General features: G+C 37.4%; 2 protein-coding genes across 3 annotated transcripts in view; one reads left to right on the forward strand and one right to left on the reverse strand.

Moving 5' to 3' along the window:
• Window positions 1-8,985, reverse strand: part of SMC1B (structural maintenance of chromosomes 1B) — a 33,045-nt gene extending 24,060 nt beyond the window's left edge. For both annotated transcript variants that reach the window (XM_071733295.1, XM_071733294.1), the window contains exons 1-7: window positions 8,770-8,985; window positions 7,067-7,259; window positions 6,431-6,539; window positions 5,192-5,395; window positions 4,591-4,829; window positions 3,771-4,029; window positions 2,274-2,414 (exon numbers count right to left, since the gene is read on the reverse strand). In XM_071733295.1, coding sequence (XP_071589396.1) covers window positions 2,274-2,414; window positions 3,771-4,029; window positions 4,591-4,829; window positions 5,192-5,395; window positions 6,431-6,539; window positions 7,067-7,259; window positions 8,770-8,878 — 1,254 coding nt within the window. In that variant the 5' untranslated portion in view covers window positions 8,879-8,985. The remainder of the gene's footprint in view (window positions 1-2,273; window positions 2,415-3,770; window positions 4,030-4,590; window positions 4,830-5,191; window positions 5,396-6,430; window positions 6,540-7,066; window positions 7,260-8,769) is intronic.
• Window positions 8,986-9,127: 142 nt separating this feature from the next.
• RIBC2 (RIB43A domain with coiled-coils 2) lies at window positions 9,128-20,102 on the forward strand. The gene is made up of 7 exons (XM_071733298.1): window positions 9,128-9,360; window positions 12,436-12,517; window positions 14,038-14,382; window positions 15,044-15,162; window positions 17,224-17,451; window positions 18,906-19,072; window positions 19,954-20,102. The coding sequence occupies exons 1-7, from the start codon at window positions 9,244-9,246 to the stop codon at window positions 20,033-20,035; spliced, it is 1,140 nt and encodes a 379-aa protein (XP_071589399.1). The 5' UTR covers window positions 9,128-9,243; the 3' UTR covers window positions 20,036-20,102.
• Window positions 20,103-24,292: the final 4,190 nt, after the last annotated feature.

Consider the following 24,292-nt stretch of genomic DNA (forward strand, 5'->3'; position numbering starts at 1 on the left):
ACAACTTTTTAGTAAAGTAAGATTACAAAGCATGTCATTGTGACTAGCAGAATTATAAATGATTGTACTTTCAAAACAATGGATTACAGACAGCAGAACTTAAGGAAATTGCCAAAACAACAGGTTACAACTAACAAAACTTAACAAAGCAACCGGTAGTAAAACTTAAAGTTGGAAAATATGTTACCCTTATGTGCCCAAATAAGGTTAGATACAGAGAGAGAAAGACAGAGAGCGAGATAAAGAAGAGATAGGAAAGATATCACCACTCTGGAATCCAGTGCTGATCTTGGTAGGAAGTTGTGGCCCTTGGATGGCAGGCACACATCCAGTGTTTTGAGTGTGCCTCTTTTATACCACCTGACCCCTCCTTTTTTGGGGGGGCTCTGGCATAACTTCTGAAGCCAGGTGTGCACTTGGGCCCCTCCACTGGGGATGACTGAGCAATAACCCTTATTTCTGTGTATGCACCCACTCCAGTGGCTTTACCCGGGGCACACACAAGATGTCACTCTGCCTCTGCAGGGTACAGACTGCCTGACCCTGCCCCTTACCAAATTAAAACAGTGTCCTGCCTGTAAGCACGGCCAAAGAGAGCTGTGTCCTGCCTGTAAGCATGGCCAAAGAGAGCTCCCCTTGCAAGGACAGAGTTCAGCTTATCAGGATAGGCACTGAAGGAGGGGGATGCTCTTGTGAGAATAGGGCCCCCATTTATCAGGGTGGTTACCCAAATGAGGGTCTCTCCTTGAGAGAAGAAGTTCAGATGGCTACTGAATGAGGCCTCCACCCCAGTGCAATGTCCACTTTGTTAGGGCAGCTGTTTTCAGACAAACAATCTTTTCAGGATTATACACATGCTGAAGTAATATAGTGCCTTTTTTAATAGTCAAATTGCACTACCATAAATAATAAAGGAAAGTTATCTTATCAAGGTCATCACTGGATTTTTCACGTTATGGCACAGTTCAGAGAAAACCTCTTCAGCACAAAATATCATGACACCATCAAATAAAACAGCTTTAAACACAAAGCTAGTAAGTTATAGCTGTTAAAAAAAAAAGGTGCTTTCTTGGCCCCAGAGTAACAGAAGCTTTTTCTTAAGGACTGATGGCATTGACATAGAAGTTTCAATCTGACACAAAAGTAGTGTACTCAAAATCCAAACCAACAGTGAAGCAAGTACTTTCTATTATTCAAACTGAATAAAAATACATTAATGGAAGTAGATAGTTACTAACTTTTCCTCATAACTAGTGCTTTAAAAGTAAAAAGCATTGTATCAAGAACAAATGGATGTACAAGTCTTAGTTTAGATATTATGGCAAGGATGACTGAATACAGGCTTTTCCATACAAGCAAGTTTATGTGTATGACAATGAGGTCTTAGGAAATCTATAATTCAAAGTCTCAACTGAAGGATTTTAAAGTCTTCTGAATATAACAGAGTCTCCTCCAAACCTTGACTTGGTGCACCTATAACTTCTTGGTAGAGGAAAAAGTTGCAGGATTAATATAGCTTGGAAAAAAACAGCACAAAAAACTGAAACTCCTAATAGGGCAAAGTTTCTAGCAAAAGACAGATCATCAGCTAAACTTCTTTCCTTTCCTTTCCACTTCTATCAGAAGCATCACTCAAAGTTTCACAATGAGGTGGAAAATACTTTCTCTAGAAGAGAGCATCAGGTATGGTCACCGAGTCATGGTGAAAAATGCAGTATTTAGTAACAAATGTTTGGGTCTGCCATGATAGAAGAAAGCAGAAACAAAGCTACAGCAATGATCTGTACTCAACCAAACACCCTGCCTCTGAAATGCTACAGAAAACTGGGCACCAAGGAGGTTTTTCCAATTACAGTGCACTAATACACACAAATGACCTTAAGACATCTTTACAAAAAGGTTGCTATGATCAAAATGAACCTCTAAAAGGTGCAAGTTATCATACAGATATACAACAGAGTTATGACATCTTGGAAAGAAAAACTGCACTTAAAAAAAACAGGAACTGATCAGAGTTAAGCAACTGTGCTGACTAACCATAAAACATTAGTCCTCAGTGTGGGCCCACGCAACCATTCTCTGAACAAATTTAGAAACCATTTTGCTAAACCTGTTCTAACACAAAAACTGAACTAACACTTGCAATGAATCACCTTTGTTAAGGATTTGCTTATGTCAAAGCATTTCACACATTTATATAGACATTTATGCCAGGAAGAGGGGTAGAAAAACATTTTTCTCCTTAAACATAATTCTAGACTGATAAAAAATACCTCTGTTTCTTTTTTCTTCCTCCAATTAAGTTTCAGCCTTTCTTGATCAGCTTTGTCCTCCCAACGAAGTTTTTCTAGCTGCTGGGTCAGCGTAGCTACTTTCTTTCTTGCTATTTCCTTCAGCTCTTTGTAGCGCTCCAACTGGACAAGTAACATAAAAAAACCTCACTCTACTGAAAGCACTGAGACTTATGTTATTACACCCTCAACTGGTAATTGCTACTTTATAATAATGACAATTATGAAAGCCACCCAGTTCTCCAGAAGACCTTCCTGGATACTACTTCTCTTATCAGAAGTTCCTAGAGAAAGATTCAAGGCAAAGCTTACACTTATTAGATATTTCCAGGGGTCTTGTTTTAGACTTCTACTGGTTTATTTTTCAGAAATTTTTTATAAAGTTTACAGTACTTCACAGATAACCAAGTTTTTGCGCAGCCCAGAATTAGTGCAAATTTTGATATTTGTAATGACAGCATTCTCGTATTACCAATTTTTTTTTCTTAAGGTGAAAATACAAAAAAAACCCAAACCAAACCAGTTTCAACACACTTGCAAAGCTATGACTAAGAAGCCTCTACAGTGCACAGGAGGAAGATTCACAAACTAAAGAACAACCCTGCATATTTTCCATTAATTGATCAGAAACTACTTTAAGGAAGAGACAGAGGGAAAAGATACTAGCACCCAGTTTAAAAGGTGCTTCAGGACACAAAGATATCTTCTTTGAATGTGAATTTAATGTTAAGTTATGCAGTCCTGTCCTTCTAAACCAACTTAAAATAGCACACAAGTGAGCTAACTCAGGTTTAGATTCTGACCCACAGTAGGCTGGAGGTATACCACCAACTCTTATTTGCAGTTGTCATTTTTGTGGGGGTTTTTTTTTTCATAACTGAAGACTTATTTCTGTACCTCAGCTGACAAGCCATTTCTCAAAAACTGCACTCTCATCCCAAGACAATACTGGATGTTTTCTATCCTACCCTTCCTAAGGGGTAGAAAGAAACCAACTTAATCATGGATAATTACACATAGCTATAATCCTAATCCACAGGTGACAGTATCCATGTACAACCTTTCTGAGTTTTCACCAAACTCTTCCAAATTTCTTGTTCAACAAAAATTCACTCCTTCCTCTAGTAAGAGATCTTCTCACCCTGCTGAGAAGATGCACTTCACTCCCTGAGAGACTTTTACCACATGCAACTTAGATTTCCCAGAAGTGTTCTGTATTTGGAACTTCTGAGATCTGACTTTCCCCCGACCCCTGCCCAGAAAGGAGACAGCCCACTTCAAAGGGGCTGTATCATAATTTCTCTTCATCCAATGAAACACAAATAAAACGCTAAATAAAACTTAGAACTTTGTTTCTGTTTGAGCTCAACAGCAAAAAACACTCATTAGAAATCACAGGTTATTGGTGAAATGGAGCCTCTCATCACAGGAGTTTTTAGACTTCATTAATAAACAGTACTTTTTGACCTCCTAATTCACCTGACTTTCTCTCAACTCAATATGTGCTGCTCTCTGCAAGACTTCCTCTTCTGCTTTCTTCTCAAATGCTCTCCATGCCTTCTCAATATCACTCAGTTCTGTCTCTAGCTCTTGGATGTTCTGCTTTTCCTTATCACAGCATTTCTCCTTGTCCCTTAGAGACCTTTTAGACATGTCTACTTTCTTGATTTGGTAGGATGTGTTTTCCTTTGCTTTTATATAGAGGGCTCTCTGCTGAATCAGTGATGCTTCCAGAGTCCTACAAAAACCGAAACAAAACAACAAAACACCAAGACAAAAAACACACACAAAAATACACACAAAAACACAAAGCAAAAACAGCCAGAAAACATATCCAAACAACACTACAAAACCACACTAAAAAAAATGGAAAAAAGAAAACCAACTCCCTCCCAACCACACATGCAAAAAATAATCAGTTGTCAATTGCAAGATTACATACCCACAGGTGATTTTTCTTTTATTTTAGTATTCATTTTCATTTAATATTCAGTGTTCATAAAACAGAAATATAAGAAGAAAAGCCTGACCTTCTAAAAATTAATAGCAAACAAGTATAATAAAATTATATATTATAAAATATTTACATTATAATATTTGATATAACACAATTACTGACAACCTGGGCATGGTGGTAGAGTGAAATCAATGTCTAGGTATTACCTAGGAAGTTGCTACAAACTGACTTCCATAGCACTGGGTTAACACTGCTTTAACAGGAAATGGACACCTGCCAAGCAATTCCCAGTGCAGGTTATGCTTGAACTCAACTATCAGAGATTATGACTGATAAACCTACTTCATTTCTTTTTCCATGTGCTGTTGGTCTCTGTTTAGTACACCAAGTGCTTTTTTCTTGACTCTAAATGCATCTTCTGCTGTAGAAAGAGCTGCTTTCTTGGTATTAGCCTCCATATTCTTTTCATCCAAGCTGTTTTTCAGAGAGTCAATGTTTCTTTCATTGTGATAAAGCCGGAAAAGCTGCAGCTCTACCCTTTCGTCATCCAGTTCCTTGAGAAGCACCTGGTAATGCTCTGCCTACCAACATTAAGATTTTGTTTATGGTGGTATAAAAATTATTTCTACCCACTAGCAGTTTAATTTCAAAGTGACGTGAAATGTTGTAACAGTAGCTGTAATTCCATAAATTTATCCTAAATTCAATCAGGTAAACCAACACTTGAATGAATTATACTGGCAAATCTATAATTTCATTTGTTTAGGATTGATTATATTTATTCTTCCATGCTTTTACATTATACTGAATTACTATATATTATACCATACTGAAAAACATATTAGATCAAAATTAACAAAAGTTGTGGGCTTTTATAAGAAAACATGTACTGAGGTTCATCACAAGATACAAGATCTGCACACTGAAAAATGGAATTAGTTACCTCCTCTTTCTCTATCTTTGCTTGTTTGCGTTCTGCTGCAACACTTTTTTTCTTGTTATAATTAAACTGTGCGTCTTCCTCTGCTTGCTGCATTTTTTTCTTTTTTTGTTCATAGTCTTCAGCATATTCATATGAATTACTGATTTGTTCAAAAAGTTGAGTTCTCTCTTTTGGCTTCTTCATTGCAATTGACTCCACTGTTCCCTACAACAAAACAAAAAAAAAAGGCCCATGACCATTCTTTGAGAGGAAATAGTAGAGATTTGTCTCCTGATATATACACAGGGAAAAGATTTGGATGCAAATGCTTTTAGATTCCAACTCCAGGAAAAATGTAGTACCAAAAGGAACATTACCTAGCCATCTCATCTAATTAAATGATACCACTAAACATTTTGGAATGTCAGACATGAACTATGAAAAACACTTTCAAACTAAATCAACCTGCACAGATCAGTGAGCAACATCAGAATGACAAAATTAAATCTTGTTAGCCTCTTTCAAAGAACTGGAACCAACTTTCAATGAAAAGTAAACTAAAAGCCTTCCCCAGTATTTCAAGAAAGTGAAACAGCTAAAAATCAATGCACCCAACTCCTGAAATAAGGAAGGAACTACCTTATTCAGTAAAGTGGAAGAAATAACTTTTGTGATTTTACTCTAACCTGTACAGTGGGTAAATGCTCTAACTACAGAAAAAATTACCACAAGAAGAATTCATATATATGGTTTCTGTAAAAAGGGTTAAAATTTTCCTTGGGAATTTTCCTCAACTATAAGTATTAAAATCCTGTCAAAAATATTCATCATAAGTAGATGACATTTCTGACCTATATTGTTAAATATTTGTGAACGAATAATCCAGTAAGATTTCCAATCTCCCAACCTTAAGAAAAAAATCCTACAGATTTTCATGCAGCTTATCTTTTCCTCTTCATAATACTCCTAGAATTTAATACACTGAAGAGCTAAAGACAGAGACCGCTATTTTTATATACTCCAAATAACACAAATACTCAATTTTTTCCACATTATCTTCTGTCTTACCAGTGTACTTGTACAGGCAAAGCCCATTATTTCCATTTTGCATTCTTGGAATTCTTAGCAGATGTCAGGAAAAAATGTATTAGCTTAAAACTAGCTAAGGATGCCCTTTTTTCCTTCAAATGGATAACTCTGTACTCCTATGAAATAACCTCAGAAGTTTTGCTTTCTTTATGAAGTACCTTATGTGCTCACCTGAAAAATAAGACAATTTCTAGCTTTGACAAGTATGCCTATTTTTTCAAGCTCAGATATGTAAGTAGATCGGCTGACAGATTTATCATTGAAAAGAAATTCAGAACAACTACCTAAAGGAGGAAAGAAAAAAAATTATTATAAAATGGCTAAAACACGAAATCCATAGGAAATTAACAAAACTAGTGGGACCATTTAACTCATCAATTTCCTCAAGGAAGAAAATAAAATTAAATTATTGTCTTATTCATCTGTATAATTTAGGGGTTTTGTTTGAAAATTCCAGTTGCATACTTTCAAAAGGTACTGACAGATGTTTAAGTGCTTGTACCTGCAGCAAGGTGTCAGAGCACATTTTCTAGAGCCTACATAATACACATATTTAGTGAAAATCCACAGATCAAAGTATAAAGCAAATAACACATATTAATCACTTGTTTAATTTTTAATTTTGCCTCAGTAAGTATTTTTAGTTATAATACCTGGCTATCAAAATGGTACTAAAGGGATATATTGCAATACTCCTGGGGAGTCCACCCAAATATAAAACCATATTAGACACCAGAAATACAAAGCTGAATAATGGTGGTCTCCATTTTTTATTCAACGGAACATGCACTCAACAGGATCTACTACCTACCACGGATAACTCTTGAAAATGTTTTTTCTTTACCATCTTCTTCACAATACACTATTTTCACACTAGCTGTGGAAGAAACTGGCTTTCCAACATGCGCTCCATGAATAAGTTCTCTAACATTTTTAACTCGCAAATTGGAGGTCTTTTCACACATCACAAAACTAATCGCATCCATAATGTTAGATTTTCCTAAAAAACAAACAAACAACACCAAACCTGCTTTGACACGGTCAAAATGAAAAAAGCAACTCGATTAGCAATTAACTAAAAAACACATATATAAATGAAAAGGTCTCCATTAATTCTAATAATGTATTTCACTGAGGAAAAAAGATTGCATATAACAATTAGTATTCTAAGATATAAAACACTATAATAAGCAGATAATAAGCTTGCCTGTAATAAAAATCATCACAAAACAGATGCTATTTGTTCAGCCTTGCTAAGCAAATTTTACTGCACAGGCACGTCTAGAAGTCATTACTTTTACTGAGAAAAATCGTAATCCTTAATCGATGATTTCTTTTATATAATGCACTCAGTGAGGTTTGCTGCATAAGCACTCTTATCATATAACTAGTACTTTTCCACTAGGCCAGTGTTTTAACAAAAAACCTACTTCCCCAGATCCATTCAGCACAGCAACATAGTTCTCTGATCATACCCCCTAGAAAAAATTCTCTTAGTTAAATTATCTCTTAGCTTTTCCTCTTTAATCTTGAGTATTTCTGTTGACAGCTTGATTATTTTCTGCCTTGAACCTTGCTACTTCAGCAACAGCTTTACTTATTCCCAAAAAGATCACAAACAGAATATTAGAGGGAAGAGAGACAAATAAAAAACTTAGTTCAGAGATTACATTGTATTAACAAATTTTCTCACCAGATTAATCTATAAAGTAAATAAAGGCAAATAAAGACCCATTTGTTGAATGGAACTTTCAGAAAAAGCAAATCAAGTTTTTTAAAGTTCCAGCCTAACAAGATGGAGTCACATCTACAAATGCAGGCTCTTGCAGGCTTAACTACAAAGCAGTTACCATTCCCCAACATATTTTTTCTTTCCCCTGAGGCATTTACTCATATGGCAAAGACCACAAACTCAAACCAAGAAGCGGTCTGCTGTTACTACAGCTTGCAACCCAGCAAAACAGCTTTTATGTTTACTTTAAAGGAAGCCATCTTTATGAAAACCTTAGTAAGCTGAGATACAAAATGGCGGGCAAGGTCCAGGTGTGCTGTTTGCAAACCACTCACTCCACAGTAACTGGAAAGAACACTTGAGACAACTAGAAATAAAAATTCCTTCAACCATCCCAATTCTGTCCTTCTATGATGGAAAAAAAAATCTATACTTTCAGTTGAATAAACAATGGCGGATGAGGAGACCCCAAACTTCTGCTTGTGCTGCCATGCCTCAGGTGCATGTAATGATACTTTAAGCAGGCTCCTCAGAGTCTTTATTTCCCCCCCCTCAAAGCCCTGCAGCCGTACTTTTAAGGGCAAGCTACCACCATCCTCACCCATTCAGTGCAGCTATGCCGGCCCTATTGCCGGGCCTGCGCCCACACTTTTTCTACCCCATCAGGCCTGTGGGATTGGCAAAAAAGACCCCCAAATAAACCTCCAACCTAGTAGCTACGATGGAGAACCAGGGCCACCAGCTCCCCACGGGCCTCCCCTTCCCCCCAGCCCGCTACCTGATCCATTGGGCCCGATGACGCAGTTGAACTTCATGAAGGGGCCGATAACCTGCTCCCCCCGCCATGACTTGAAGTCCTTCACCACCAGCACCTTCAGGTAACCCATCCCTCCTGCGGCGGGTGAAGCCTTTAATCCCCCACGATCCCCACCAAAATGTGAATAATGAACGAGTATAAATCACCAGACTACCCCACGGGGGACTGACTGACCAACACCCCCTTCTCCCCTCAGCAGAGATCCCCCTCCCCGATCGCCCTCAACCGCCAGCAGCCACGCGGTCCCCCCCCTCCTTGAGGCACGGTGGGGGCGGGGCAAGCGGTGAAGGGGCAGGGCTCCCGTTCCCATGGCGACGCGCTCTGTGTTGTTCTCCCGGCTGGAAGGGGCTTCGGCCTCCTCTTCCTTCCCTCTCTCCTTCCCTCCCGGGCGCCGCCAGCCCAGAGCCGGCCGCTCGTTCCCTGTCTCTGGGCACCATGAGCAAGCTGCAGCTGGAGCGGGAGCGGCAGGAAGCTGCCGCCCTGGAGCGGCGGCGGCAGCAGGAGCTGCAGCGGCAGAGCCGCATCTTCAACGCGCGAGTTCGGACCATAGGGGTGAGGGCGCAACCCCCCGCTCCGATGTGTTCTGAGCAGACCCCTCTGAAAAGGGGGGACGACCCCCCAGGGCAAGCCGGAGGAGGGGGCAACCTTCCCGGCCCGGGAGGGCGAGGGTGGGGAGCCCGCCTGCGGGGAGCGGCCGCCCCAGCAGTTGGGGGGAGCCCCTCAGCCCCTCTGAGGTGCCCGCGGGCACAGGGGGCTCCAGGGGAAGGGGCAGATGGGGAGGGGGTGTGGGGTTGTGGTGTCTCTTAGGGGGCCGGGGAGCCTTTCAGAAGTGGCTGATGATAACGGGATGATACTCTGTAAGCACCGTCTGACATGTTGGGGCGTCCTGGGTGTGAGGGGGAGTCTGAGAGGGGCTTGTGCCTTGCTGCTGTAGGGTTCAGTGGCAAAAACCCTTGTATTTTTTAGTAGGACAGAAAGATCAGTCCCTGTCTTTCAGTATACTTTGGACCAAGCCAGAAACTTGCAGAGTCAGCTAATGTAATGTGGCATAAATAAGTGGGTCTTTACCTCCCTCATCTGTTTAAAGGTAGACTTGGTGCTGTGAGAGATTTGTCACCATGAGGGATCCCACACTTTGTCCCTATTTTGCATCAGGCAAAATAAGATAGAACTATCAGGCCACGTGGAATTATTTGAGGAGTCTGATTTTTCTTGGAGTGAATGTCAGAATATGTCTGTGAATATCTGTGGGGATGATAGCTTCAGTTTAGTGAGTTTTCTCTGAGGTCATCTCTGCAGTTTGCTCCCTGAATCCCAGAAAAATTTGTTGTGGTTTTTACGTATTTAACTCTTGGATGCAAAAAGTTAACATAATTTCCATCATCCTGTCCAAAGACCAAGGTTAAGATTCTGTGTTTAAGCACAGAGGGAAGAAGCGTCAGGTGACATAAGTTTAAACTTTGCTTGTAAAAACTATTTTGTGTTCCCTTTGATGATGCAAAGATCATGTCTGAGTGCTGTAGCATTAACAAGCATAGAACCAAATTTAGATTTGGTAAAAAGAAGCCCAATCTGTTGACTTCATTTGACTGGTAGAGTTGCATCAGATGCCAACTTGATCCACCTTGTCTCAAGTATGGTAACAAGTCTCAAGTCAGTGTCTGACAGTGCCTTGGAGTTATCCTTGTCACTATTATACAAGGGTCATTGTTGTTGCACAGCAAACGAGCAGTTTCTACCTAATTAGCAGGACAGGTTGTCCATTTGACACCTATGGTAGTTAACAATATACTTAAATTGAAGGAGGTAATATTTTTAACAGATGTGGGATGGGTATAATAAGATAGTTTAACCTTCACCAGTAAACAATTTCTCTGTAAGATGGCTTTTCTAGAGCTTTAAAAATGAGATGGAAAATATAGAGTCTCATCTAGCAGAGAATGAAATAGCATTCAGAGTGGTCATTATTGAGCACCATCTGAAGGTCTTTCCCAAATACTTGAGCAGAACTAACTTACTAGGCAAGTTTTGATAGATCCGTTTACATGAGACAAACCTCTAAAATGAAGGAGACCCTACTGGAGGAATTCAGTAAATATTTTGATGAATGTCATTCAATGTACCTTATTCGTGGGCTGGAGATGACTTTTGAAAGAAGAGTCTGGTCTTGTGCTTTGAAGTTAGTTCAAGTCTTTACAGACATATAGTCTATCAGTATTTCTAATGTGGTTTAGATTCTTTGCTTTCTGTCTCTTTCACACCAGTTTAGCTGAGGATCTGTCTTTGACAAAATTTTAAAAAATCAAGGTGATATTTGAATCACCTTTTTTGAATCAATTTGAATCAATTGGAAGCAACCTTAAAGATCATTTAGTTCCATGTATTCTTGTCACATGAAAGCTGCTCCGATGCATAACTGCATTTGAACATGTAAATCAATACTTTGACTTACTTATGTTACTGCCAGAAATTACTAATGAAGTTGTATTGAATTTTTCCTAACCGTGTTTCCTATAGTTAGGCTGAAAGCTTTGTTCCTCCAAATAAGACAGAATCAGAGTTGACAGTTAGTGCCTATGATACCATTGGTTTTGGGCAGTGATACTCTGTAGGATTCCTTATGGTTTCACCTTTACTCACACATTTACCTCTTGACCTGGTTGATATATTGAGTAGTCTTTTACCTCATTAGCAATGTATATTTTCATCCATGATCTGTTTAGGTCTTTATGTCTTGATCTGAATAGCCTTTAGGCAAAGACAATCACAAAAGTTTACCAGATTCTTGAAGTAAGTCTTTATAAGAGTCTTGATAAGTCTTTTAAAGACATTAAGTGACTTGATCAGTTAAAAAAACATTAAAAAAAAAAAATTAAAAAAAGGAAGAAAGACTATCCAGTGTTTGCCTATTAATTTGCCACCTTCTGTCACTAAACAAGGGACCTGATTCTCTTGCCTAAAAAAATCTTTACTAAAATGTAGGTGGCTGCTACCATTTGATGATATACCTTAGGGTTTTAGGCCTTGCTACCATTCTCCAGGGATGAGAGTAATCTGTCCTACACCAGTCAGCTCATTGTAGATGTCAGCATGTATCTCAAATGACAGTCACTAATTGCATTTTGGCAGCCATGTGAATCTCACTCAGATAAGAATGGAAATTTTTTTCCCTGTTATTTCTGCAATGTACTTCTAGTGAACCATATGTATTTTTTTCAAATCTGGACTCTTACAGCTTCCTGTCATCTTAAATGTCAAAATTCTTACCTACTTTATAAATGAAAGCTGAAAAAGCAAGAAAAACTAAGTAAAGGTATTATCCATAATGGGGAAAACATATTCTTTACAATGCAGCTTGAAATGTTTATATTTAAAGTACCATAAACCATGTAAATTTCATCTTCTGATTTGATTCAGTGTGGGAATATACCTATAATTTTTAAAATTAAGCTAACAAACACAAATATTACTCTTTCTGGATTTTCTTTTTATGCTAACATGTGTATATACTCTTCTTAGTGGTTTTGTGTCTGTCTTGTACAACTGTGAATCAGTGTGGCCTGATGATGTCTGGTTTTAATTGTTCTAAGATAGAATTTAAAGAGCTGCTTTTTTTTATTTTAATAGATTGATAAAGATGCATTGGATTCCCAGGTCAAGGAAAGAAAAATTAAAGAAGCAGCTGAAGAAGCACGAAATGAACAGCTTGGTATATCTATAGATACTATGATATTTCTGTAAAGATTTAAATGAAATGTACCATCTGTTTCCTCCTTTCTTTTTTCCTTCATGTGTTACAAACACATATTTATTTCCAAATGGAGCCTGTCTCCTTGAATCTTGCTGTATACCTCTATATAAATCTGTCAGTCAAGATGTATATATAAAAGTGCAATGCTTTTCTCTAAATTCCGATATACAAACTGAATACTATAACGTGTAGTCCTGTTGATGTTCATACATTTGCACTGGTGAAATCTGTGTTTTCCTCAGTGTCTGAAAATTTATCTTGGCATAATTAAACTGATCTGCATTTCCTAGCAGGCCAGTATTTTCAGTGTAGTCTTTTAACAAATGTTGACAAATGGCATTGTTTGGAAACCTGAAGACATGGTCTTTAAAAAACTGAATATGATGTTGGGTGTTTTCAGAATAGCAGTGGGAAAAAAATTTTGATTGTTTTCTTGTAGAGCAAGCCCATGTTTCTTCAATAGACTAAACAGATTTTGTAGAATCCTCTGGATTGTTAGTTCTAGAAGCATGAGTCATGTCCTCTTAAGTAGAAGCCCTTGCTAAGTCAGAACATGTAGCCACAAAAATATTTCATCCGTGTCCCCTGACCTCAAAATCCTTTGTGTCCCTCTGTGCTTGGAATGCTTTCCTGTGGTAGAATGTGAAAAGGTCTCACAGACTGAGCTCTGTGTGGGTTTCAAGAAGAGCTAGAATGAGGCTGTGAGTTTCCATGCTGTGCTGCTTTGGCTGCTTATGATTTTCCTGGCAGAATACCTGCCAGAAGCAGTGTGTAGTTTGATAGCAGAGGAAATGGGCTTTTCTTGTGAACTATATTTAAATGGATGGTGGGCTTTTTGTTTGTTTTTCTTTAAAACGAAACCAATGAGAGTTTTTTGATTAAATGGGCAAAAGTTATTACGGTCTTCAAAAACTGCTAATGACATCCAATTATTTTAATGCTATGATTAGAAAAGTCATTAAACTATGAAACAACAAGCTAGATTTCTTTCATTGGGAGCCCCTTTTTTGTTTCTTATTTATTGTTTGTTTGTTTCTTATTAAACAACTTTATGTGTTTCAGTTGTAACTGAAAACTCAAAGTAAATGGGAAGAATTACTGTAAAGTATGTTTCATGTGCTACTGCAGGCTTTAATGAAATGAGACTTTATATTCCTATAACTATTTATTCCTGTCTTTGTTTCACACATGTATATTGAATTGAAACATTAAGATAATTGATACGTCAAAAACTGAAAGTATTTTATACTTTCATTAAAATTTTAATGAAATAAATATTAAATAGATAAATGTTGCATTAGATAAATATTAATATTAGAGTGTTTTGCTGAGCAAATACTCTTTCCTAAGGTATAAAAGCTTGAGGACTTGCATTCTGTTTATTCCTTTTTGAAACTTTATTTTCCAACTTACATGTGCACTTCCATCACTTGTGCCCTTCTAGGAGTTGTATTTTCATTGTGTTCCTTTTTCCCTAGCTAATGAAATGAAGCGAAATGACAAGATCATGTGTATGTTAGAAGAAAAGCAGAAGAATGAAATCAGAAACATAAACAAGGCTATAAGTGAATTTCAGAAGAATTTTCAGAAGCCAGAAACAAGACGTGACTTTGACCTGTCTGATCCACAAGCCCTGAAGAAGGACAAACCTGCCCGACTGTCAGACCATGATCCTCGGTGTACTGTATCAGGATTGCAGAAGTTTATGGGTGAAGACTTAAACTATGACCAGAGGACAAAACTTCAAAAGGAGCAGTTCAGAGAGTGGTCTCTCCAGCAACAGAGAGACTGGAAGAATGCATTAGCTGAGCAAAAATACAAAGGTAATAATATGATAAGGTTTTAATTGGCTTTTTCTGAAGTTTTGATGTATCTGACAAAGATATGGTACAGCCTATTTTGTCAGTTTAACTTAGCAGAATTTCAGTCTATTCAACATTTAAATTTTAGCAATGCTGCAGCAGATTTGACTTTACAAATTCTAATGTATTCACTATCTCACTTAAGATATTTAGTCATGTGTGAGGACTGCACAATATTACTTAGGTTTCATTTCTGGTTTACACCTCAAATAAAGTATCAGAGCATTGTGAAAAAACATCTATGTTTTGTATGTTAGATGGTATGTTTGCTTCATCAGACCAAACTGTCCAGTCACTGTCTAAAGCAGACAGAATAAAACTGGTTTTTCTTTTTAAGCTTGTAATGAAACATTTTTTTCTGCAGTACTTAGAATACTCATTTTAATTTTGTCTAACTGTTGAGGCCAGATGGGTTACATAAGAAACTGATTTCATGAATCACCTGAAATTCCATGATGGAAAGTTTCAGTGGTAGGTTTGGAAACAGGTATGTATTCAGCTTACTGCGTCTGTAGCTCACCTGTCTGTTTCTCTCTTACTCTTTCTGTGTCTTACAGTGCTTTACTCATATGGCACATCATCTCCATGAATATTGACTAAGTTTCATTTTGGTCTAATTTAGATGATCTTTATGACAAGAGTAGGATTGCACTTGACCAAAAGACTATGGAGCTGCAACGGAAGGAGGAGGAAAACAAGCGAGCTGCTTGTGCAGCTACTAAAGATTTCAATAGAACCCAGGTATACTGATACTAGGTTTGTTGTTTGTTTGTTTTTAAAAATAGTGGAGACACAGAAGGAAAATAAGATGCACAAAAGTACAATGAGTACTGATGTCTTCACAAAGGTTCCTCTCAAAGTTGTTTTAATAATGGGAAGATAGAAATTTTTCACTTTGTCCTATCCAAGGATCTATCTGTCCTCTGTCTGGGGACCCTCTGTCAAAATTCTCCCTCATGGTTCTCAGCTTGCTGTCTAGAGGGCTGCAAAACTCCCTGATCTCTCAAAGACTTCTAGTCTGTAAAATGGGGTATAGCAAAAGCCTCCTATGCTTCCTCTTGATTTTATATTGGTCATTATATGATCTTAGCTGTGTCTGCCTGATTTTGTTTGTGTGGAAACATTACAAATAGTAGCTTTTTGTCTTTATTGCTTACATCAGTTCCCCACAACCACTGTTTTTGGCACTTGGCTGCTTCCTTAGTATTTCTGTACATGTCTTTTTGTTGTTTACCAAGCATGATATGAACCTTTTCCTGTCTGTCTTAGTACCATTATCTGTCATGCTCCAGTTCTTTATCTTACTGCACAGATTTTTTATTTTTCCATTCATCTTGAACTCACAAAGGCTTTATATATAAACATGCTCTGTAGAGCACAGCACATGTATCCTTTCAAAGGCACTTTGTTAGATGATGCTAAGAAAATGAGAGGGTGTGATTACAAAGGATCTCTACCTTTACTTATCTCATATTTATAGACTTATTAAAAATCCTGTAGATCTTATGTCCTCAGAATTTATTCCTGATTATACCACAACAGCTTGATAGCTTTTCTGATAATGTTGTTACCATGGATATTCGATGGCATTATTCTGGTTCCTTATTCACTCAATATTGTGCCATGACTAACAGAGCCAGCAGCCATTTCAGAGAAATAGCTTTCCGAGCTTTAAGTAAGTTATTTATTTGCATTAACCATGGAGACTTTCTGACTTTTTTTTTTTTTTTTTTTTTTTCTGAAATGAAATACTTGAGTGGCTCAGTGTAAAAGAATAACAATTTTTCTCATTCTTTGAAGTGTGCTATGCAAATACCTTTTATCTTTTATATCCTATTCTTGATACTCAGTGCCAACATAGTGCACATACTGATTTTTAACAAACCTTGCTATGCAGAAGTTTCTAGCTTCAATATGCTGGATGTGAAATTCTCTACTATGAGAAAGGTGTCTATATAATACAGACAAAGGAATTGCATTTACTATACAGATTAATAATTCTTTCAGAGATTATTCAGACTCTGGATATGTCATTCTGGTCATCTGTGAGCTTTGTGATAAGGAGTGATACTTAGTGATAAGTGATAGTGACTTAGTGATAAGGACTTCAGACACTGCATTCTTTAAGTCCTTTGATACCATTAGTTCCTCACACATTCAAGACTTGGTGTTATTTGAAGCATAAAACTGATAATGTTTCTGTATGTGCTTCTTGCTTTATGGCTTGAATCAATAGCAAAAGGAAGCATTTAGTAGTAGGGAAGATACATAACGTTGGATGACAAATCAGAATAATTGAAGAGGCATATATTTGTGCATGTTTTTTTGTTCATGCTACACCAATGAGTTATGGTTTGTAAGGGATTTGACTTGATAGGTTAAATCTGAGGTATTTTCTGAGTCTAAAATCTTTCTCTTGTAGTGTCATAAATCAGTGCATAGTAATGCTATGTGCATGGCCATGCACAGTTTCCTCCAGTAAGATTCCCAGGCAGGTCAGAAATTTTAGGGAGGGTATATGTGGATAAATGTGAAATTATTTTTCATTTAACTCTCCCTTTTCTTGTAAAACACATCTCTCTGTCCCAAAAGTGGTTGCTGTATATGATATTGCAACTCTAAAGAAATGTATTCTGCTAGGTTTTTGATCTTAATCCATAGGATCATAGTATTTGTATATGGTACTGTTAACAACTGTATGGAAGTTGGAAAAGACTGTTATGATTTGCTGATTTTGTTGCATCCCTTAATGAATATTTTCTCTTGGAAAAACCATCAGTGCTCTCCCTTCATTGAGTTTAGGCTGCTGAATTCGCTGAGAAAAAGAGGTGGGAAAAATTTCAGAAAATGAAAGATGACATGGATGAAATTTCCAACCTCCTTAGAGGGGATTTACTTTCTGAGAACCCTGCACAAGCAGTCAGTTCCTTTGGGAGTCATCGTGTGGTCACAGATCGGTGGAAGGGAATGAGCCAGGATCAGCTGATGGCAATCCGTTCCTCCCAAAAGCAACAAGTTCTGGACAAACAGGTATTTATGGGCATATTCCTGTATTCCTGGTTGTAATATTATTATAGACAATGTTTTTAGAAGAAAATATTGATTGCCCTGCATTATAAGGCTGTGTTTTCCATTGACGTGAATTTTACTGAAATTTCGATCAAATTGAACTCAGTATCTTTGAAGCTCCTGGGAAATGTGGAGCAGGAGTGGGATGGAGATCTGGAGTTGGACTGGAAGGAAGGTCACTGTGAAGGCCAGGTCAAGAGGTCTGGGGGATCTTGAGGCACAGTCCATGATGATTCAGCTGAGAAGCAGAGTTCTGCAGAGCCCAGGGTCCAGGCTTCATGGTACAGTTTAGGACTTGAGACTGAATGAGCTGCCTGCAGATGGCATAGGGCAAGAAGAGCCTAGAGGTGAGGGTGAGGATAGGGCAGGCCAGAGCAGCATTCTCATGCTCAAGGGTACACGAGGAAGACAAACAGAGAAGGTCCAGTTATTCTGCTCATGCATATTTCATAATCTTAAAAAATAATTAATGAAATTGAATTACCTTTCTATCATCCCACATACCTGTGAGCCTTGCTCTGGGATAGAATTACAATAGAAGGATTAATGATTGCTAATAATTGCTGCTCTAAAGGTGCATAGAAGGAGGCAGTCAAAATCAGGAAATGTACCCTTCCTATGCAGTCACAAGTGTGCAGACCTTGGTATTGTGAAGTAGGAAGCTACTTAGTTCATTCATTGCAGAAGTTGGATTCATAACAGCTGATGAATGGCAGTTCAATTTTATTTTATAAATCCCTGCATTACTATATGCAACACTGTGTTTTATCTACTGCTGTTGTTAAAGCTGAAGATGGAATTGTAATTTTCCTGGCTCTCCAATGCCCCTAAAGTGAATCCAATCACCTAATCAAGCTGGTATAAAATGAGCCCCACCAAGAAAAGTGAGTTTTTGGCAGACCTGATTTCTTGAATCATTTCAAGGTGATGTCAGACATAAAGTGAGGAAGTGATAGTATAACAGGGCAGAACCAAAACCAGGATCTGTTCATCTACTGAGCTGGCCATATTTTAAGGCATATTGATGTCTACTAACTCAAGAAGTTGAAAGTCTTGCTAACAATAAGTTAAAAAAAGCTGTTTTGTCTCCCTGGGTTTTCTGGGAAACCTGCTAATATGTCAGAGAGCAATGGTAATCTCCTGATCAACTTCTGCCAGGCAGCAAATCCTAATTTCTTACCTTGTGCAGAGGTAGGAGTCTGTCTTGCTTCCTGGAAAGGGATACCTTTCTCATCTGCAGTATCTGATTTCTGCACAAGGCTCCTACCTAGTTTGGAGATGCCTCCTTTTTTTCTCTATTTCAAATACTGCACCTGGCGTTCAGTAAAGATGAGCACGTTTAGGAGAATCAGACTTTATATCAAGTATCTCATCTTTGAACGAAGAGAAAAGGAAGTGTTTTTTCACTCTTGTAGAGACAAAAAGAGGAAGAACTCCGAAGAGATGCTGAATGGGACAGGCAAATTACACAGGCTGCAAGAGCCCAGTTGCTTTTAGAACGGCACCAGCAGCGACTGAACCGGGAACACCGCCAAGCTTTAGATAGCATAAACACAGAGCTATCTCAGGAGCAGAAATCCAAGTAAGTGACAGAAGAGTTTTCTTCTTTTCAGATAAAAATCTCTACCATTAACACAATAGCTTGACTTTCAAAGAGCTTTTTTACTTGTATTATTTGCTACTTTTTCAATCTACTCCTTACAAGTTTATACTTCTTAAAAAATCAGTAATTCAGCTTCTGTGTGTTTTCAGTACTCTTGAAACAATCTTCAAAGTGGATGTTATGATTTTTACTGACATTTATGTGTGAATTTGTCACTGGAATTCTTAAAAGTGTTCTGCTGGCAACAGACAGTTTATATATACATAGCAAAATAGAGATAAAATACAATTATCTGTGCAAAAAATTACATCATCAGGTGTAAAACACTATGTGGGGTTTTTTATTTACCTTAGTTTACTTAAACAAAAAAGCATATGCATCAGCAGACCTGCCAGTTTCTGGTAGCTAAGGGAAAGTTGATGGCACAAGTTGAGCTTTTCCATTATGTATGACAAAACTAAATGATTTTTTAATTAATCACTGGATGTGTCTTGGTGGACAGGTCTTAGACCTACTAGACTGGGAAAGGAGGAAGATAATGTGTGAAGGAAAAATATCAAACCAAGTGATTCAGTGTCATAGTCTGGTGCTTTCCTATTCTGAAATTTGGAATTGTGTTAATTTAATTTTTTACTGTGAGATCTTTTTAAAAGTTCTTTTAGGATTAAAAAAAAAATACTATATTACTATATTGAGATGTGGCATGCATTTTGGAGAAAAAGATTCCATTTCTAATAATTCTGAATTTTATGAGCATTTATAAGTGTTTATGCATTATATCTTCTTTAGATTTCTCAGGTGGCTTCTGTATTATAGTGAGAAAACATTTACTAAATATATATATATTTTTCAATTCCTAGGAACATTTATCTTAAAGAAGAAGAATATTCAAATATTCCAACAGACCAGTATTTTGCACAGTTTAATACAACCAGCCGATGACATTCTGGATAAATCAACCTGTAACAGGAAGCAGTATGTAGACATAGTAAAATTTTTAATGGAGCAAGCCTGTGTTTTATTATTTTTATCTGTTCCATACCCTGTTCAAACAGTGGACTCATGCTGAAGGTCAGCCTATTAGGCCACATCGGTTGTAAGAACAGGAAAACACTGTAATAATTTTCAAACCTGATTCTTTCTCTTAAAAGTTCTAGTACATTCATTAGTACATTGCTTGTCTATTGTGTCTCAAGGCTTAAATGTAATATTACCCATGTCTTTACAAATCAATTTCTGGAAAGGAATCACAATTTAAAATATAATACTACTTCATGGAGGTGGTCAGATAGCAATGCTGCCTGACATAGATCACAAGTGATGCACAGGTAGTAGATTCTGTGGAAGGGAAGATGACCTAGGCAGAAAGGTTTAGTTTTGTTTGTGGTTTAGCTTTATTTGTTTATTTGTTTGTTTTGTGGTGTTTGGTTGTTGTTTTGTTGTGTTTTAAAAAAGAAAAAAAGCAGCTAGACACAGAAGCCAGCAAAAAAGAAGAAATGGACAAGTTGGTCAGAAATACTGCTTTTATGTCCTAGATACTAGAAATAAAAAAAGAAGATTTTGATAGTTACCAAGTAAATTACAGCATTGAGGTATGACACAGAAATAGAATCTGTGTTACAGTAATTGGGTAAGAGTATGGGTGAGAGTATTCCTATGCACACCATAACTCATTAGAAATAACAAAATTTAAAGGCAGTGTGCCCCTAAGGGAGAGCATAGGGAGAGTTTACAGATATGATGGAAGATGGGGAGGAAAAAGCAGGTATGCACCAAAAAACATAGAGGAGAAAAATCTCAGCTTGAGTAGAGTGATTCAGGGAAATAGTTTGCTTCCTGTCCTTATGGTTACAGAATAGACTGACTTACTAGTGAAAGAGCCAGTGAATGATATTTGAAAAATGGGCAAGTGAAACACATGGGAAGAAATACAGAGAAGCAATATAGGAAAGGAACTGCACAAGAGAAATGGATGATGAAGGTAAGCAGGAAATAAAATCCAGAAGGGAAAGAGACAACTTACAAAGGACTGGAAAAAGGATCAGAACACTCAATGATCTAAAACAGAAGAATGAATGAAAGGTAGATGAGAGATTTGGCTAAACATCCAAACCCTCTAAGATTGGAAATCCTGAGTAAAAATAGAGAGTCCATTTATGAGAACAGATCTTGAAATAAGTATGTGTAACTTGCCAGAATGTGGGCTGTAAACTTGGGGTAAAAACATCCTGATGATATTGGCATGGAGTCTGTTGATTGTTCTTTGTCTCAGGGTTAGTGACTGAATTCTGGTAAAATAAATTAAAAATTACTACACCTAGGAAAATAGGAAAGATTTTAAAGAAACTGAGGTGGTAAACCCTCATGAGTTATTCTCATCTTTGTGAAGTAATGAAGAATGCATAATTCTAAAGATAGATATCATTAGGAGGAGTTTGATATGTTTGAAGGAAGCATTAATTGAAAGGGGGCTGTTCAAACAGATCTGTTTATATTCCTTGAAAAGGCAGTCTTTTTCTAAAAGATCTGTTTGCTCAGCTGAAAGACTGGCCCTGTGGGATCAGGCTGTTTTGACTAATTAGCATTTTGAAGCAAGTGATAACAACAGGGTTTTGGAAAAGATCATCATGTTAATCCCTCTACATGGTGATGGGGCAGAAAATCAGGTAAGGGGAAGCTAAAAATTAGTAAAGAAGTGTTTTGGGGACAGGTTAACCCATTGCAGAAAGGTATGTCCCAATTTTAAAATGTTAAGACTAATCAGAGCTAATAGCAATATAGGTAGAAAATAGATAGAAAAGCAGTATTGCTTTTCTATTGCTGAAATACAGGAACTGAGGAATGTATTTGAAAGACAAAGGTGATAGAGTATCATACTTGCACCCCTCATGAAAAGGTGGACTGCAAAGAAGTAAGAAGAGTCTCTTTTCTAAACATTCTAATGTGATAGCATTGGGAGATCCATTTATTTGTCAAGCTGGGATTCACAGATGGCTTGATGCCTTAATAGTATTATCAAATACTATATTAAATTGAAGATCACATGAGTGCAGTTATTTGTCTAAGAATAGAAAGGCCATCAAATGGAGTGGGAGGTAAACCAATAGGCTACCTAAAGTATTCAGTTAACTAAAAGAAAAAATCTTTTTGATCTCAGGCTCTAACTTTTTTTTTAAGTAAAGTGGTAGTTACTTGACAGAAAAAAATTAATAAGGAAACTGTTGAAAAGTTCATGAAGTTGTCTTCATCTGCCCAGCTCATGTGAGCAGGTGTTTACAGACTTCACAACAGCTGTACAGTATGATTAAAATATGCTGGACCTTGTCAGTAGACTTTTGAATGTGATTGAGGAAGGACTCTATGATTGAAGGCCTTTTGAATTTACCTAATCACTTGCTTGAAAACTTTGTGAAATAAAAAAAAAAAAAAGGTTTCTCAGTTATGCTACAAGTAAGCCTTTAGAAATTCAAATAAAACTGATAATTCAATAGTAGCATCAGATATCACTAATTTCCCTGGGAATCTTTCAGCATCACTCAATCAAGTTGTAGAGAACATGCTTAATATAAAGGAGAAAAAGTCTGATTAGTTGTTGTTGATATTATATACCAACTTATTTTGCACTGAAACAAGATGTGGTTTTAGTAGGCATATCTCAAATGAGAAGGTGATATAAAGGGGTTGAGGAGCAGAGGCTTCCCAAATCTGTCTGACTCTGTCATGATGTGGAGTGGTATCTTCAGCTTTTGAAATGTCATTCCTAACTTTTATTCCCAAATATTGAAGTAAGTAGACAAGATGTATTAAAAGCACTTTAACTGATTGTAGGTGCAGTTTATTTCCATTACTGAGGCAATCTTTTCCTTGTTATATTTGTAGATTATTCTAATAAATACAGTATGAAAAAGACAGTATAAGGATATAGACAGTTAATTGGAATAAATGCAAATCACAGCTTGTTGGAACTGGAGAGCTAGCAAATATCTCTTCACTAAAAAACAAATACATATATCTTTTCCAACTTAAAAAAAAAAAAACAACTTTCTAAAAATCTAAATATTCCATAAGAAATTCCTAACACTGATCATCTCCTGTTACTGTCCTTAAAATTAGCAAAAATAATTAGATGCAGGTAATACAAAATTATCTACATGTTAAATGGTCCTCATGGAGCATCACTGAAGCTACTTGGGTAAAGTATGCATGCTAGGATCTGATTTCAGATCATGTTTAAACTTCTGTTTTAATGATAGTAATTAGTGTGAGCAAATGAGTTTGAAATTCTGTGTATGGTCACTATTCCATTCCTTTCCCTAAAAAGGGATTAAGAAATGTGACAGAATAAGCATCCAATTATACCATGAACATATTTTTTTTAGTCATAGAAAATTTAGGGTTGGGAGGAACCTTAAAGATCATCCAGTTCCGCTCCTCTGTATGGGGAGGGACACCTCCCACTAGACCAGGTTGCTCAAGCCCCACACAACCTGGCCTTGAACACTTCCAGGGATGGGGCATCTGCAACTTCCCTGGGCAACCTGGGCCAATGTCTCCCCACCCTCATAGCAAGGAATTTCTTCCTAATATTCAGCCTATATCTACCCTTTTCTAGTTTAAAACCATTACCAATATTGACACAATTACACAGTATTTATCTCCTTTTCCATATGATGAATACCATTTTACCTACGACAGAAGCTTTTGGAATTTCATGGGTTATTTCTCTTCAAAGCAGATACTTTATTCTTGACAACCTATTACTGTACGTTTTCTTGTTCTGACTGCTGGTTTTATAAATTTAATCACCTACAGGCTTCTTTTTCAGATCACCTGCTGCTGAGGTATTCAGAAATGAGAACAAATTTTATGCATTTAAGAGACCCTTAATATGTAGAAAATCCGCGGAGGCTTAAGGACAACACGCAGTCACCAATATGGTTAAAGTGAAGTTGTTTATTAACAATTCACACTCGCTTTATATAGAGCCCTTGTTTATATAACGATATCTTGCAGGTGGCTATATTTTGGCCACAAATCCTGTTCTCACAGAACTTCTGCTGGCTACATCATTATCTTCTTATTCTTCTTTTCTGCTGCCAGCTCCCTTATCTTTTTCCCATAGCTCATCTTTCAGTAACCTTGCAACTGGGCCTCAAGGTCCTTAGCTGTTGCGGCGAGCCTTTCTCTCTTGGGGACACG

Source organism: Heliangelus exortis, chromosome 1, assembly GCF_036169615.1.
Source record: "Heliangelus exortis chromosome 1, bHelExo1.hap1, whole genome shotgun sequence".
NCBI lineage: Eukaryota > Metazoa > Chordata > Aves > Apodiformes > Trochilidae > Heliangelus > Heliangelus exortis.